Source organism: Anabas testudineus, chromosome 12 (assembly GCF_900324465.2).
Source record: "Anabas testudineus chromosome 12, fAnaTes1.2, whole genome shotgun sequence".
In the NCBI taxonomy this organism is placed as follows: Eukaryota; Metazoa; Chordata; class Actinopteri; order Anabantiformes; family Anabantidae; genus Anabas; species Anabas testudineus.
This window is the reverse complement of record NC_046621.1, coordinates 4,789,605-4,803,080: the sequence shown is the minus strand read 5'-3', so window position 1 is coordinate 4,803,080 and position 13,476 is coordinate 4,789,605. Positions and strand designations below refer to the sequence as shown.

The following is a 13,476-nucleotide window of genomic DNA, read 5'->3' as shown; positions in this document are numbered from 1 at the left end:
TGCAGAATACATACAGGAATAAAATAAAAAAAAGAAGATATAATTAAAGGTAAAGTCTAAATGTACCTTCATTATTAATAATAATGAAATTGGTTATAAAGCTGTAGTATAGCCCGTTTTCATTTCCACCTTTGAACACCCTTATAAACGTCTTCTGATGTCGTACCTTCTATTTATTGCCATCACAAGCACAGTGTGAGGGTGAAGGAAGTTTTATTTAAACAGCAAACACACTAAAGCCGATTACGACCCAGGGCCTGGGGCGGGACACCAGAGTTGATGCTGCAGTTTGATTGGTCGCCGGCCTGTCAGGAAGTGGCAGCAGCCAATCGAATCGATTTATCTCTTTCCTAACCAGTCCGACCTCCAGCACACCACCTGTCAACAGCATGCACGTCCTCAAAGGAAAGTAGTTTGCAGAGTTTCCTCTCGCATAGCTGATGTTAAAAGTGTCATTAATAGGACGACCGGAGTCTCAAAGTCTCAGCGGTTTGTAGTTATTATCTGCACCAGTCGGACTGGGGAATGACATTTGTTGCACCCAACAGGATGGAGTGGCTGTGCATGCGATGCTTTAAAGAGGCTGGCTTCCACTCAGTTTTCCGGTTGGTGCTGACTATGACATGTGTGGTAAGAACTGCATTGGTAATATATCAGTTTGCACGAAGCAAACTTGTATTTTCCTAACATTTGTGTTGGATGCATGCTCCTGTGTGTGTGTGTGTGACTGTGATGCTGAGCTGTGCAGAGAAGTAGGACAGATTAGGAATCGGGCGCTGCGTCCAGGCCACGGCCGGCACTCATTTGTCTGACAGACAGCGCCAAATAATGAAAGGATAAATTCTGAATCCAGTTTAATCCAAGGATGACAATCCTGGCAACTCTAGCTGATAACTGGTGTTTAACAGAAACATAAAATCACCTTTAGTACAGGTACAAAACTTCACAAAGAGATGTCACAAACAAACTGACAACATTAATATCTGTCCCTTAACACCTTGAGATGGTCTTGTTAATGATCACACCCACACTACACCCCATCCTCTCTAGCTCTTTGTGCTATCCGTGTCCATGTATCCTGGGCTGAAGTCTATTGGGGCCCATCTTCATTCAGCCTTCACCGGGAGCTATGTACCAGGCCACCATTCTGTCCTCATCATCAACAGTCCCAACGAACAGGCAGCCAAGGACATTGGCAGGTACAGTAGTGAGTGGTTATTACATTCATGTGAGGTTACACATTTCAACGATTAGACTGTAGCATTGAAAACACATTGAAGTCAAACAACCCAATTGTAAGGTCTCCACTGTCCATGTACCACAAAATCTGCCTAATAGCACATCATATAAGTTGATAAGTCGCTCAAGAGGCAATTTATTACCACATGAAATAAAACTAATTAGCATATTTTTTAAAATATACTGTACATATACTTAAAGTAATAGTTTTTAACTACATTTTGAAGTGGCTTGCTGGTACGTCAGCTACATTCACCTGTGCATAAAGATTCAAGTAGTAGTAGTAGTAGTAGTGGTAGTAGTAGTAGTAGTGGTGGTGGTGGTGGTAGTAGTTTTGCATGCCGTTTTAGAAGTTGTGTGGTTAAACTGAGTCAACCTGATAGTTTCTGGTAAGCCACTGTCTGGTTTTCAATGCCATGTCCATCAGTCAAAGCATTACTGCACTTTTTATGAATAGTAGAGAGTATTTAGTTATGTTTCATGTAGACAGTTTGCAGTTGACTCATTTGAGTGGCATTTCATGCTGGCATGTCACTTTTTGCATTACATTTTGATATAATAAACAATTGTTTTAACCACACTTAGAAGAAACAAATCTCTCCTGTAGTTAACTATGGTGTAGTTCAACTTGTACACAAGTAATTGGTAGCTTGCAAAGCTCAGCAACTTGCAAAGCTTTTAGAAAGTTGTTCATTTACAAAGTCAGTTGTGCCACTAATAGGTAAACCACTTCTTTTAGAAACAGTTTGAGAAAGGAGCATGGTTGAGTGGTTAGGAAACTTGAAATTTTGACAACAGCTATAGCTGCAACAGAAATCGAAGCTAACCATCTTTTTTCAGAACTTACTGCTTGGAAGGTTTTTCCATCATCCTGCTTCAAGAGCATCATAATGAAGGGCTGCCTTTCATGCTGTAATTGATAAACTGCTAGTTGTTTGTAAACCTTTAATCATTCTTTTTTCTCTTTACATGTCTATCCTCCTTTGTTTCCATCTACACTCCTTACTATTCTCACTTCGTTCCAGGGCAATCATGGAGATGCGGCTGGCAGCCAGTATTAATATTCTGACCAGGACCTCCACAATGTAAATATTTGACCCCATCTTGACCCAACTTTCTACCCAACTGAAACAAATCCCAACCACAATCACAAATACTAGTCTACTAATATCTGTCATAGGTGCAGACACAGGTACACAGAAACACAAATGTTCTTTTTTACCCAAATGCTAAGCCGGTTTCCTAGGAAACTGCAGGGTGAATAGGTTGCATGTCAACTCTTTTATCAGTTTTCACTGGAAACCTGTGGTGGCTGGCCAGTAGAGTGTGCGGGGGTGCTGCTGCTAATGAAAAGTAATTTTAGATTTGTTTTTTTTTTTTACTAAAAAAACTCAGAGTAATTATGTCTAATATAATCATTATCCGTGGAAAACCTTGTAATAACTCATCTTTGGGAAAAAGAAACATTGGGCAATCTGTGACACAGTTCAGTCAACAGCTAATTTAAGATATGCACTTAATGTAATTACATTTTGACAATGCAGGATGGCCCATTGACTTGAATATGACTGGTCAAAAATATAATTAAAAATATCTAAAAATGAATTTCTACTAATGTCAGTTCCTTTTTGGATATCCAAAATCCAAAAAAACTTTTACATGTGCCAAATTAAAGATATTGTTAAGTGCAATTATGGCTAGTCAAGATTCAATTAAAGATATCTGTAATGCTAGTTTTGATTAGTCATAATATAATTAACCATATGTGGAATTCACATTGCAGATAGGCAAAATCAGTTTTTGACCATTTTTAAATTAGTTGTTCCCTTGAAGTCAATGAGCTATTTTTACAATGCAATTTCAGATAACTTAATTGAAATGTTGACAAGTTAACAAGTAGTTCTAGGTATCTTAAAATTACAGATTTGATTAGTCACAAATGCATCACAGATGTCTGTAATGAGAATTCTGTTGGTCCAAAAAATGCTAACGGATTCTGGATACCCAGAAGGCATTGTGACTAATAATTGTAAAAGTAAATGTAGATATAATAAATTTATTTGCACATATCTTTAATTATAATTTTGACTAGTCACATGTCATCTTATAATTCCAGATATCTGAAATGTAATTATGCAAATTCAACTAAAAACTCTTTATTGGTAAAACGACCATATCTCAAAAACCCAGTTGAAATGAGAATTTTGTTGGAGAAAGTACAGATTAAAGAGCTTGGCCCATCATAATCAACCATAGCCTAAAAAATGGCCTAGTAAAAAAAAAAAAAGGTAAAACTTCTAAGAAGTATCTAACAAAAAAAACAGGCTAACTCGATACAGCGATCTAAACAATATAACTGGATGAAGGCCAGAGAATTGGGGTAAGAAAACAACAAAAACACAAAAGTAGGTACATTTTACCAAATGTACTTGATGCTTGAACGTGAGATTCTACAGAGCCTTTGAGCTTGCTTTGCATGGCCATGACAAGAGCGTGGAGGCAAACAGCTAAGGCACGTCAAAGACTGTAGAAGATCAGCTTCTGGGCTCTATGCTGTGAGCTGTTAAATATTATATTCTGGAGGCTGTAAAAAAACAAAAAAAAAAAGAAAAATTTTGTTGCTACTCAGGCAGATGAGACAATTTACATTTCCACTCACTGCCAGCTGGTGCTTGTGCTAGGGTACACGGACATCCATAACCATGTGCAAGGGCATTTTTGCGAGTTCATTCCCATTCAGGAGGCAACCGCTGACACGAGTGCAACAGCGCTTTTGGAGAGGCTAGGCACTATCCTCCCTGAAAGACATGCAATCACACTCATTGCTCAGGCCCGCAATAAAGTAGCTGTGATGAAGGGAGTCACAGGTGGAGTGCAGGGAAAGATAAAAGATGTCTACAGAAATATGCACTATGCCCACTACTATACCCAGCAGCTGAAACTTGCAACAGGCAACATCACGCATTCCCAGGATTGGTAATTTTTTCAGATGCGATCTTTTTCTGATCATCCATGTGAACCGCTGTGTTTGATCAAAAGGCTGCACACAGACTTCCAGGAACTTCATCAGCAAGATGGAATTTTAACAGTGGTGCATTCGAACACAAGCACAACCTCCATAGGTATTTCCGGACTATCAGAGACTGTGGAAACTTTAATTGTGCAACTGTGAGAGGCTGCAGTCTTTGTGAAAATGCTGGAGGTCAGGTGGAGAGACAGTTTTTTTTCCTGGCTTTGTTTCACAAGATCATGCCACATGTGGACATGCAGTTTAACCAGCTGCAGAAGAAGAGCACTGACTCTGCCAGAGGACTTTTCCAGAGATTCACAGACAGCAAGCAAAAGATAAGGGAAATAAAAAGGCATTTGTAGCTTACGTAAAAATAGTAGTAGTAGTAGTAGTAGTAGTAGTAGTAGTGTTTCAACATTTCAAAAGCAGTCTCATTAGAATGATAATGTAGATACAATCATCAAACACGTCTCCAGTAGGTTCATTTCTGAAGCAGTAATTATGACTGAAAACCTTTTTTTTTTTTTTTTTTTTTTTGGACCAGGACTCCGTTCTTTCTCTGCTTTGGAGAAACTGTGAAGCAACCACCCACAAAGAAATAGAATACATATGTGATTTCATAAGCATGTGGTACTATTTTGGATCTTGCCAAGGAGTGTTTTTGTTTCATCTCATCAACTCATCAGTGCAACATTGCTGCAAGGAGATCTGTTCCGAAAATCTAGTTCTCAGATTCAGTACCTAAACTACCCCATGTTGAAACCAGCACTACCACCACCACCACCACCACCACCACCACCAAGACAGAGCTGACTCTGGTCTATGAGAACGGCGAGTTCCAGGCTTGAAGTGGTGCCTTGGCTCTGTTGCAGTTTTTCCACCCTGCAGGCCACATTCACTAAAATTGTCAGTCCTCTTCAGATTCTCATCAATACACTAAACTTATTCTAAAATACATCTGAAATGAAGAAGAAGGCAGATTGCATATAAATGCAGATTTACAGTAACCTGGTTTCTGGAGTGCATGTTCACCAACTAGTACTTCTTTTAAGTAACATGGTTACTGAAGTGCCTGTAAACTGAGTCAAGGACAGTAGCTCACTGGAAACAAAGGATGGAAAATGCCCTTCATTTTGTTTGCACTAAGAAATGTTGCTGCCTGTAAGCTGGAATTGTTGTATTTCAGTGGTACAATCTAAAAGAAATTATGTGTAATAATCTCTATGCACAATTTCTCGATGTTAATTCCCACAATCCTTGTTTGTCACAAAATAACATGCTATAAACATTGTTCAGTAATTTGTTCTATATCTTCAGTAAATATTATCACAAATGTCCTTGAATTATCATAATATAATTTTGAGGCTACATCAGCCTCCCCAAAGGGTCACTGAGAAGTTTGCCACTCAGAACAGAGGGCAAAGTTCCCCTAACCCCATTCTTCTTTGCGTATATCTTGAATATACTGGACTGTGTGTTAGTATTAAGATAAAACCATTAATACTGTGGTAACTGGTAGTACTGTTTGTCCCAGATCAAATTAGATTATTATTATTATTATATTTACTATATTTTATTTTGGGATGGTTATTGAACTGTGAAAGTGAAATTGGTGCAATTGGTGCAGCCCTACCTTGAACACATTTCCACCAGCCACCACTGCTAGAAACGTTGGCAGTTAGCCTTCAGGGCATAGATTAACTCTCCTGATAATGCATAACCACAAAAATAGAAAGGAAAAACTCAGGCTGCTAAGGACAGAGTGTAACTGAATACAATAAGGCATTAAACCGGTTAATCAAGCATGTTTAGACTACAAATAGAGGATAAGGAAGGATTGCTTCAAGGCGGAAAGTGGTGTTGGGTGATTTGGTCAGGGTTTTGTGTGTAGGTGTGTAATGGATACATTTCAGTTATATTTGGCCTTCTTTAGTTTTATACTTCAATAATTGACATTAATAATGGAATACATTTAAATGTAAAATGATAAAAAAGCACTATGTTTAAAATCAAGAGGCTGTTTGGATAATATCTGTGTAAATCACTACAGTTTGATTGTTATGTTCTTTTAGAAAATACACTTTCTAGAAAGATTGCGTTTACACAATTCTCCGCACTGTGTGGAGGTACTTTAATACCTTACAGATTTACAGTCCTTCATTTACTTGTATACTGGTACAATTCTGTCTTGTGTTCTCCGTTTCTTTAGGTACTACTGGAAAGGCCAAATCCAGGAAGCAACTGAAATATTAATGGTAAACGTGCTGAAGAAGAACTCTTGTGATCCATATGCATGTGGCAGGCATGTTAAAATAGAAGACAGCGTAACATGAGATGTTATTATCATTGCAGCTGGTGAAAACAAGAACCTCCAGGATCCAGCAAATCATAGAATATGTAAGGTGAGACCTTGCTTGTAATGCAATATATCAAATATTGTTATGTACAAAATATTACTGTTGAAGGTTTTCTGCTAGTGCCTTCATGACGTCACCCTTGGTCTTGGTCTTATTAGTAGTAAAATTGATCCAGTAGTACAAACGTGATTCTACTAATCGTCTGAACCATGTTTTCTTTGCATTTGCGTGGGTCCTTTCAAGGTCTGTCCATCCCTATGGCAACCCAGAAGTCCTTAGCTTCAGGGTGGAGGACGGCAGTTTGGCTTATATGAAGTGGATGGATGAGGCAATTCTAGACAACTGATAAACCAAGGGAGTCAAAGCCGATCTTGACTGCAGCTGATCAAGGAGACAGAGCCATTTGTGCAGGGTGTTTAAATGCTTTGGATCAAGGGTTCAGAACGGAGTCTGCTGAACAAGAGTTTGATACATGACATTTATACCATTTTGTTGCTGTGACCTTCTCACTGTAAATTACACAATGAACTGTGGAAATCTGATTTCATTCTTTAAAGAGAGCTTTTACAAATACCACAATAGCAAAGAAAATAGTTGCTGCTGATTGGCTGCCAGTCAGTTAAAAATCATACTATTGGACAACCCAAACAGGGTACCAGTCAGCTAATACATGACAATTGAAGTGACCTAATATGGGGCTAAACAAATGGACATTTAAAAATGCATAATGATCATTTGAACACAGCCTGTGATGAGTGGCTATGAGATGGTGTCCAGACTTAAAAGTAAACTCAGTGGGCACAAGACATACTGTTATGCATTCCTTGTCTCCACATGTATTATTGCTGATATACAGATGCAGTTACTTTGAGTATTTAATGACACCTGTTTATTTTTATTCATTCATTCATTTATTTAAGTTGAGATGATTTTTCCTGCAGGTTTAACAAAGTATTTTGTATCTATATTTATCAGGCTGTGTTTGATATATTTTTCTAAGGCTACCAAGACCTGAGTACAGCTTTTCGTTTTATCTTTAATTAATGAAATGACAAATAAAGTATCCTTGTATCTCTAGTATTGGTTTGTGCTGCAACAATAATGGCATGACTATTAACTACTAGGATAGAGAGGATTCCTTTGTGGTTTCTAGCTTTTCCAAAAATATACTGGACATACTGCACATAAGCTTCTTAGCATAAATAGTGTCATGTGCCTCTAAATATTGTGTTTAATAGCTTCTAAATACAGCAAATCTGCTACATACACTATGCTATATTGGTGGTTGTTGAGAACTTGTGAGCCTGCGTACTTGCCTCATTTAACAAAACTACTCACTAAGCCTCAGTCTGCAGGAACAGTTTCCGGTGTGAGGTCCCAACAAAGAAACTGCAGACACAGTTTAGTTGGGTGTTGTATCTGTGGAGCCTCCACCCTGATGCTAATCCTCATCAGAGATCAGGCCATTTGGTGGCAGTGTGTACGTGTGTTTGTGTGGCACTTGCTTCAGTCCATATGTATGCAGTCATACACTTACTCATACTCCTACTGTATACCCACACTGATGTATGTACAGCACACGTGTGTCTATATATCACCTTTAAATATGTCATGCATCATACAGGTATGACAGACAGAGTAATGGTACTATATTGCAAAACATTAAACTGCATCCTGCAATTTGATTAAATGTTCACTAGATGGTGGTGTTTGAATTTGTATGAAAACACATATTACTGTTATTAATCAAACATGAATCATATTGAAATGATCACTTTCTTCATATCTAGTAGCATCATCACCAATTTTTGAATCACAGATTTTTTGAGATACATGATTTGTGAATCATTTTTAATTAGAAAATCAGAGTCAATTTCATATCAGTCTGAGGCTAAATACTACAAATTGTTTCCTATATATTGTTCTGTATCATTATCAATTGCTACCAAGTTCAATGAGCAGTAGGCTACTGATCAAGCTAAGTTCAGACTTTAGCTGTTTATGGTCCTAACATCTGAGCCTGGATTTGTCAAGAACAGTTAGACTTGAAGCCAAGAAACTACAGCAACGTCTTGGCAGTGTGCTTTGAACTATAGCCCAGCTGTAAGAAGAACTGTTGACCCACTGTCAGGTCTCATGCACTCTGGAACAGGTTTTTATTAAGCACTTCTCCATTGCTGCATCCATCCTTTCTTCAATTCTAACCAGTATCCCCCTCTGTGCCATCGGGATGCAACTACAGTATATGATGCATGATGCCACCATGATGCACTGCAGGGGTGGTGTTAGTCAGGTGATGATCAGGCTCATGTGTTCACCAGACAGTGCTGGGAGTGTGGCCTAAAGGGTTCAATTTATGTCTCAGACAAGAAAATATTTTTCCCCATGCCCTCAAAGCCTTTTAAATTTGTTTTGGTAAACTCCTAGCAGCCTGTCATGTGTCTTTGCTTTCATAATCGAAAGTCCTGATTGATAAAAAGCTGCTGTGACGGCTATATTACACTAGGCTCTTCCATCTCTGCAGAGAGCTTCAGAAGATTTTTAGTCACCTCTCTGACCAAGAACATTCTTGTTCTTTTAGTTTGGCCAAGTTCCCATCTCTAAGAAGTCTAACTTCTAACTTGTGCATTGCAATTACTAAAATCACTGTGCTAATGGGAATATTAAACTTTAAAAAATGCTTTTATACCTTTGAAGAATTGTACTATAAAAAGGTCTAAAGTGTTCCCTGGTATGGCTTAGCTTTTGTCTTGGTTTCTGTGAGTTGTGGGACTTTGTTACAAGTGAACTTCAATCAATGTCTCAATCATTCCTCTCAATCACATCACAGATAATTAAAGCAAACAACAAAGGCAAAGGGACTAAAACGTTTTATATGAAATAAACATTTCAATTTTCTCATAGTTTGAGTTTAGACTGATTTAATCCATTTAAATCTACAACATGAAACATGGGAAATGTGGAAGGATCTAAGTACTTTCAGTCCAACTGGCTGGGGGAACTGAAGAAATTATTATGTCCAAACGATTATAATCCAAGTTGTGTAAACACTGAGACATATGGTCATTTTTTCCCCCTCTTTCTGTGTGTCATTAGATTCTCGGTGGGATGCAGAATCAGGAACATGATAATTAAGAATAAGCTGTAAGAAACAGACGCTGATAACATGGTCCCACTGAGCAATTCAATAAAGTCAGGATAATCTCACACACACAAACAAATTTGATGTAGTGAAGCAAGGTTGCTGAGCCAGCACTGAATTTTTAATAAATACCGTGTATACAGTATGTTTGATGTGAGTGACACTTCTTTAATGAATACACTACCATGAAGAATTGTTTATTGCTTAAAAGGAACATTTAGAACCATAAAGTCATGATATACTGTCCATTTTATACTGTAAATATGAATACTGTGTAATGCCAAACAATATTTTTCCATGAGCACACCCACTTCAATTACAGCTGGCATACAGTATTTTTTTAATTTAAATGTAACAACATTGCAGCTTTCACCAATGAAACTAGCATCTAACTTTGGCATGACACTACCGTGCCCCCCTCTCTTATAAGCTGAAAATAATTAAATAATTACCTTAAAATTAATAATATTTTTCATTTATACATGAAGTATTAGTATGAAAAACCTTTATGTTGCCATATGGTGGAAAATCCTACTGCAGGGTCAAACTTGCTTTATCTATTTAACTTTCATCTTCAAATCATTAGGGAGACCCCTCTAATGGACTGTTTGACCACTTGTCTCCTACAAAAAGGCCTCTGGAGCATCTAAAGTGGCAGACCTTAGGGATTAAAACTGCTGATACAAGACAAAACTGCTGTTTTGCAATGCCAGTACAGTGCAGAAAGCTAACTAGAATTGTATTAAAATATATCATTCTGCCTAATGCGCAGATAAACATTAATGGGATCAACCAAAATGCACATATCCGAACTAATGGTTACAAAATTTTAATGAAAAAGAAGATTTTGTCTTTAAGACTACAATATTATGAATCAACCTTAAAGTCTGACTCCAACTAACTACAGACCCTGCTAAAAGTAAAATGTTGGTGCATTATTAACCTACAAATGAACAAATTGTAAGAACTTAACACAGTTGCATACACCTGTTGCACACAACTGCACAGCCAAACTGATGTTCTGGTCTTACTTGCTTTGGCGTTCTGAGTTGCAAGGTTATTTGGAGGAGATAGAAGAGTAATGGCTCAGTGCCTGAGCGAGTAACCCTAAACTAAGTTGATTGCTTTCTTCCTCTTTTCAGTACCTCCTCCTCCACTTTTTAAACCTCTATCAATCCCTCCTCTCCTCATGCTCCTCCCATCTCCCTGTACCTCATAAATCTCCATTTGTAGTACATGTACTTTGTGTACGCACACACAGAAAATGAGAATGAAAGAAATTGAAACGAGATTGGAGACACTTGGCGAGGTAATAAATAAGCTCATTTCTCCTCACATACTTTCCTCCTGGCTCTGTTGCACGCTCTCTTGCTTGCTCGTTCCCTGAGCTGCTACGCGGACTCCGTCATCAAAACACACAGTGAGGCATGCTGGCTCGCTCTCTCTCTGTAGCTCTGTAGTCTCACAACGGAGCCAGCACTCAAGATGCAGCAGCAAGAGAGAATGTCCTCTGATTCCCTGTCAGGTAAATGCAAAAAAAAAAAGTGTGTCATGCTTCCCTTTTCCTGCATCATTATCCATCTTGTTTCCCTTTTTATGTCCCCGTTATGTCTCTAATTTCCCTTTCTATTCTCCGCCTCCCTCTCTCACTCAGTGTATCCATCTATCTGCCTGTTTGTGTGTTTTTCCCTCTAATGTTTGCCCTCCTGTACATGTGTTGTGCAATAAGAGGTGATAACCATGATGATTGTTGTTGTAGAAAAACAGGAGAGGTACATCTTTTTCCATATGGCAGTGCTGGAAAGAGTACATTAACTTGGAGTAGCTCCCGCTACATCAACTGCCTCACTTCTGAAGCACAGCTGTGATGGTACATATGGGCTGGAGAATATTGCATTCTTTTGACCTAGATACAAAAACAAGGCTTGTGCTACTTTAGCTGAGATCTCCATGTGTTTAGTATTTCATATCGTAGCCGATTCTCCTAAAGTAGAGTGTTGTTTCAAGTAGAACTTTAGTTCATATGAAATTCATTAAAATGTGAGTGGTTTGGTTTGTTAAACAGTGGAAGAGTCTGTTTACATGTAATGTGGTTGGCCTGTGGAGGGTGATAGGTGTCCTTGGTGATGAGGACAATCCTGCTGGGTATTAAGCTGGGAACCAGACAACGCACGCTCATCTTTTATTAGTTTGTAATTCATTTGATTGGAGAGAAGGAAAAAATGTTAACATGCGAGTAAAAATCCATTATCCATTATTTTTGACTGCTTTTGATTTACAGTACCTTCAATACAGGCTGTCCTGCTGAGAATGAATGCCCTGAAATTCTGAAAATATTATGAACCCTTGCTGCTCATGTCTTTCTCAGTTGTACAAAAATGGAGGAGCAGCAAACTGGATTCTGAGGATTAACATGCAACAACTGTATATTCACAAACTAAATTCATCAGAGATTGAGTTTATATTTGTGCAATTTTCTCTACCAGATCAACTTAGTTAAGGTGATGCCATCATCTAACTGATCTGTTGAAGATCAGTCCGTCTATTCACTTCACTGTGTTGGTAAAACAGAAGCAGTGTGCCTGCAAATGTCGGAGTTTTAAATATTGACTCCAATTTACACTGCAACAAATGGAGAAAGATAAAAACACAATGTTCACGATTTACTCAGACTTCTCTCCTTTTCTGACACCTCAACCGTCACTTATCACCATTTTTAACCCACATTTCCAAATGAACTCAGTATATCCTTCAGTTCAGTTTGATTCGCATCACCTCTACTGCACTTCATCTGTGAGCAAACCAGCTGCAGCTCTTTCTAGTGGATGCACTGTTTACTTCCCTACCTTCTTTGACAGATGGCTATTCTTAGTGGTGCAATTTCAGATGAAGAAGAACAAATAATAATTTACCCTTAAGTGTATTGTATTGACCCACAACAGTGATTTAGCAGGTGGCAAGCAGGATAATGAAATAGGTGACTGTGAGAAAAGTGAAGGTTCATAGAGAGTTACAGGTGAGAAAGGTGTGAACCACCAATCAGGTGACTTATTTAGTCCAACACAAAAAGATAATATCCACACTCAGTCTCTTTTTGTCATGCATTCCTGACACATAGGACTCTGGTTTCCTCTCTGATCACAATACATTTTCTGATTGCCTTGGCACAGTTTTTACAACAGTTTGAATGTGCAAACTCTTAATCAAAGAGCCAAGCTGTGCTGAAAGGAACTGGCAGCAATCAGTTCCTGAAATATACTGCAGTTTTCTAGAAGGATGACTGACACGCTTGCACACAAACTTGCCCCACCTGTACCTTGTAGTTCTTGTAAGAGGGTCTAGAGCTGAATGTTTGCATTTGGCAAACGCCTTTATTATCGTCACGTTATGTTTGCATTTCGCCAACAGGCAAGTGAAACGCTGCGGGGAGCGTTTCTATTTTTGTACGCTCTAGTCACAAATGTTGACACCATTGTAGCTACTAAGTGTGTAAGCAATACGCAATACCCTACGTACCTTTATTAGGAGAATTTTGTAGTTAATTCATACATTAGTTGAGATAATCTAGTGTAATTTCGAAATTAAATTTAGTTTCCCAATATCTCATCTCTGCTGGTTTTACATTCATAAAATATTTTGACATTTAGTAAAATTGACCACTTATCTGGGTTGCATTAATCAATTTTACCCAATTTAAAAAAAAAAAAAAAAAAAAAAAAAAAAAAAAA

General features: G+C 38.1%; 2 protein-coding genes across 6 annotated transcripts in view; both read left to right on the top strand.

Annotated features, from left to right (window-relative positions):
• Positions 1-370: 370 nt before the first annotated feature.
• Positions 371-8,293, top strand: zgc:63972 (protein CutA homolog). Of its 2 annotated transcripts, none has more exons than XM_026355951.1 (6): positions 371-630; positions 1,051-1,199; positions 2,265-2,324; positions 6,459-6,504; positions 6,602-6,646; positions 6,850-8,293. In XM_026355951.1, the coding sequence occupies exons 1-6, from the start codon at positions 526-528 to the stop codon at positions 6,883-6,885; spliced, it is 441 nt and encodes a 146-aa protein (XP_026211736.1). In that variant the 5' UTR covers positions 371-525; the 3' UTR covers positions 6,886-8,293. The 2 variants fall into 2 exon arrangements, with proteins under 2 accessions (XP_026211736.1, XP_026211735.1); XM_026355950.1 differs by having other exon boundaries at positions 6,602-6,651.
• A 2,936-nt stretch (positions 8,294-11,229) lies between these two features.
• Positions 11,230-13,476, top strand: part of LOC113158578 (disabled homolog 2-interacting protein) — a 120,842-nt gene continuing 118,595 nt past the window's right edge. For 3 of the 4 annotated variants that reach the window (XM_026354569.1, XM_026354565.1, XM_026354566.1), the window contains exon 1: positions 11,230-11,273. In XM_026354569.1, coding sequence (XP_026210354.1) covers positions 11,234-11,273 — 40 coding nt within the window. In that variant the 5' untranslated portion in view covers positions 11,230-11,233. The remainder of the gene's footprint in view (positions 11,274-13,476) is intronic. The other variant, XM_026354564.1, reaches the window with a different exon arrangement.

Excerpts from the sequence above, each read along its gene's own strand:
- zgc:63972 (XM_026355950.1), top strand. The coding sequence starts at position 526 with ATGACATTTGTTGCACCCAACAGGATGGAGTGGCTGTGCATGCGATGC. Across the intron at positions 631-1,050 it reads TGCTGACTATGACATGTGTG|CTCTTTGTGCTATCCGTGTC; the intron begins GTAAGAACTGCA and ends CATCCTCTCTAG. Across the intron at positions 1,200-2,264 it reads GCAGCCAAGGACATTGGCAG|GGCAATCATGGAGATGCGGC; the intron begins GTACAGTAGTGA and ends ACTTCGTTCCAG.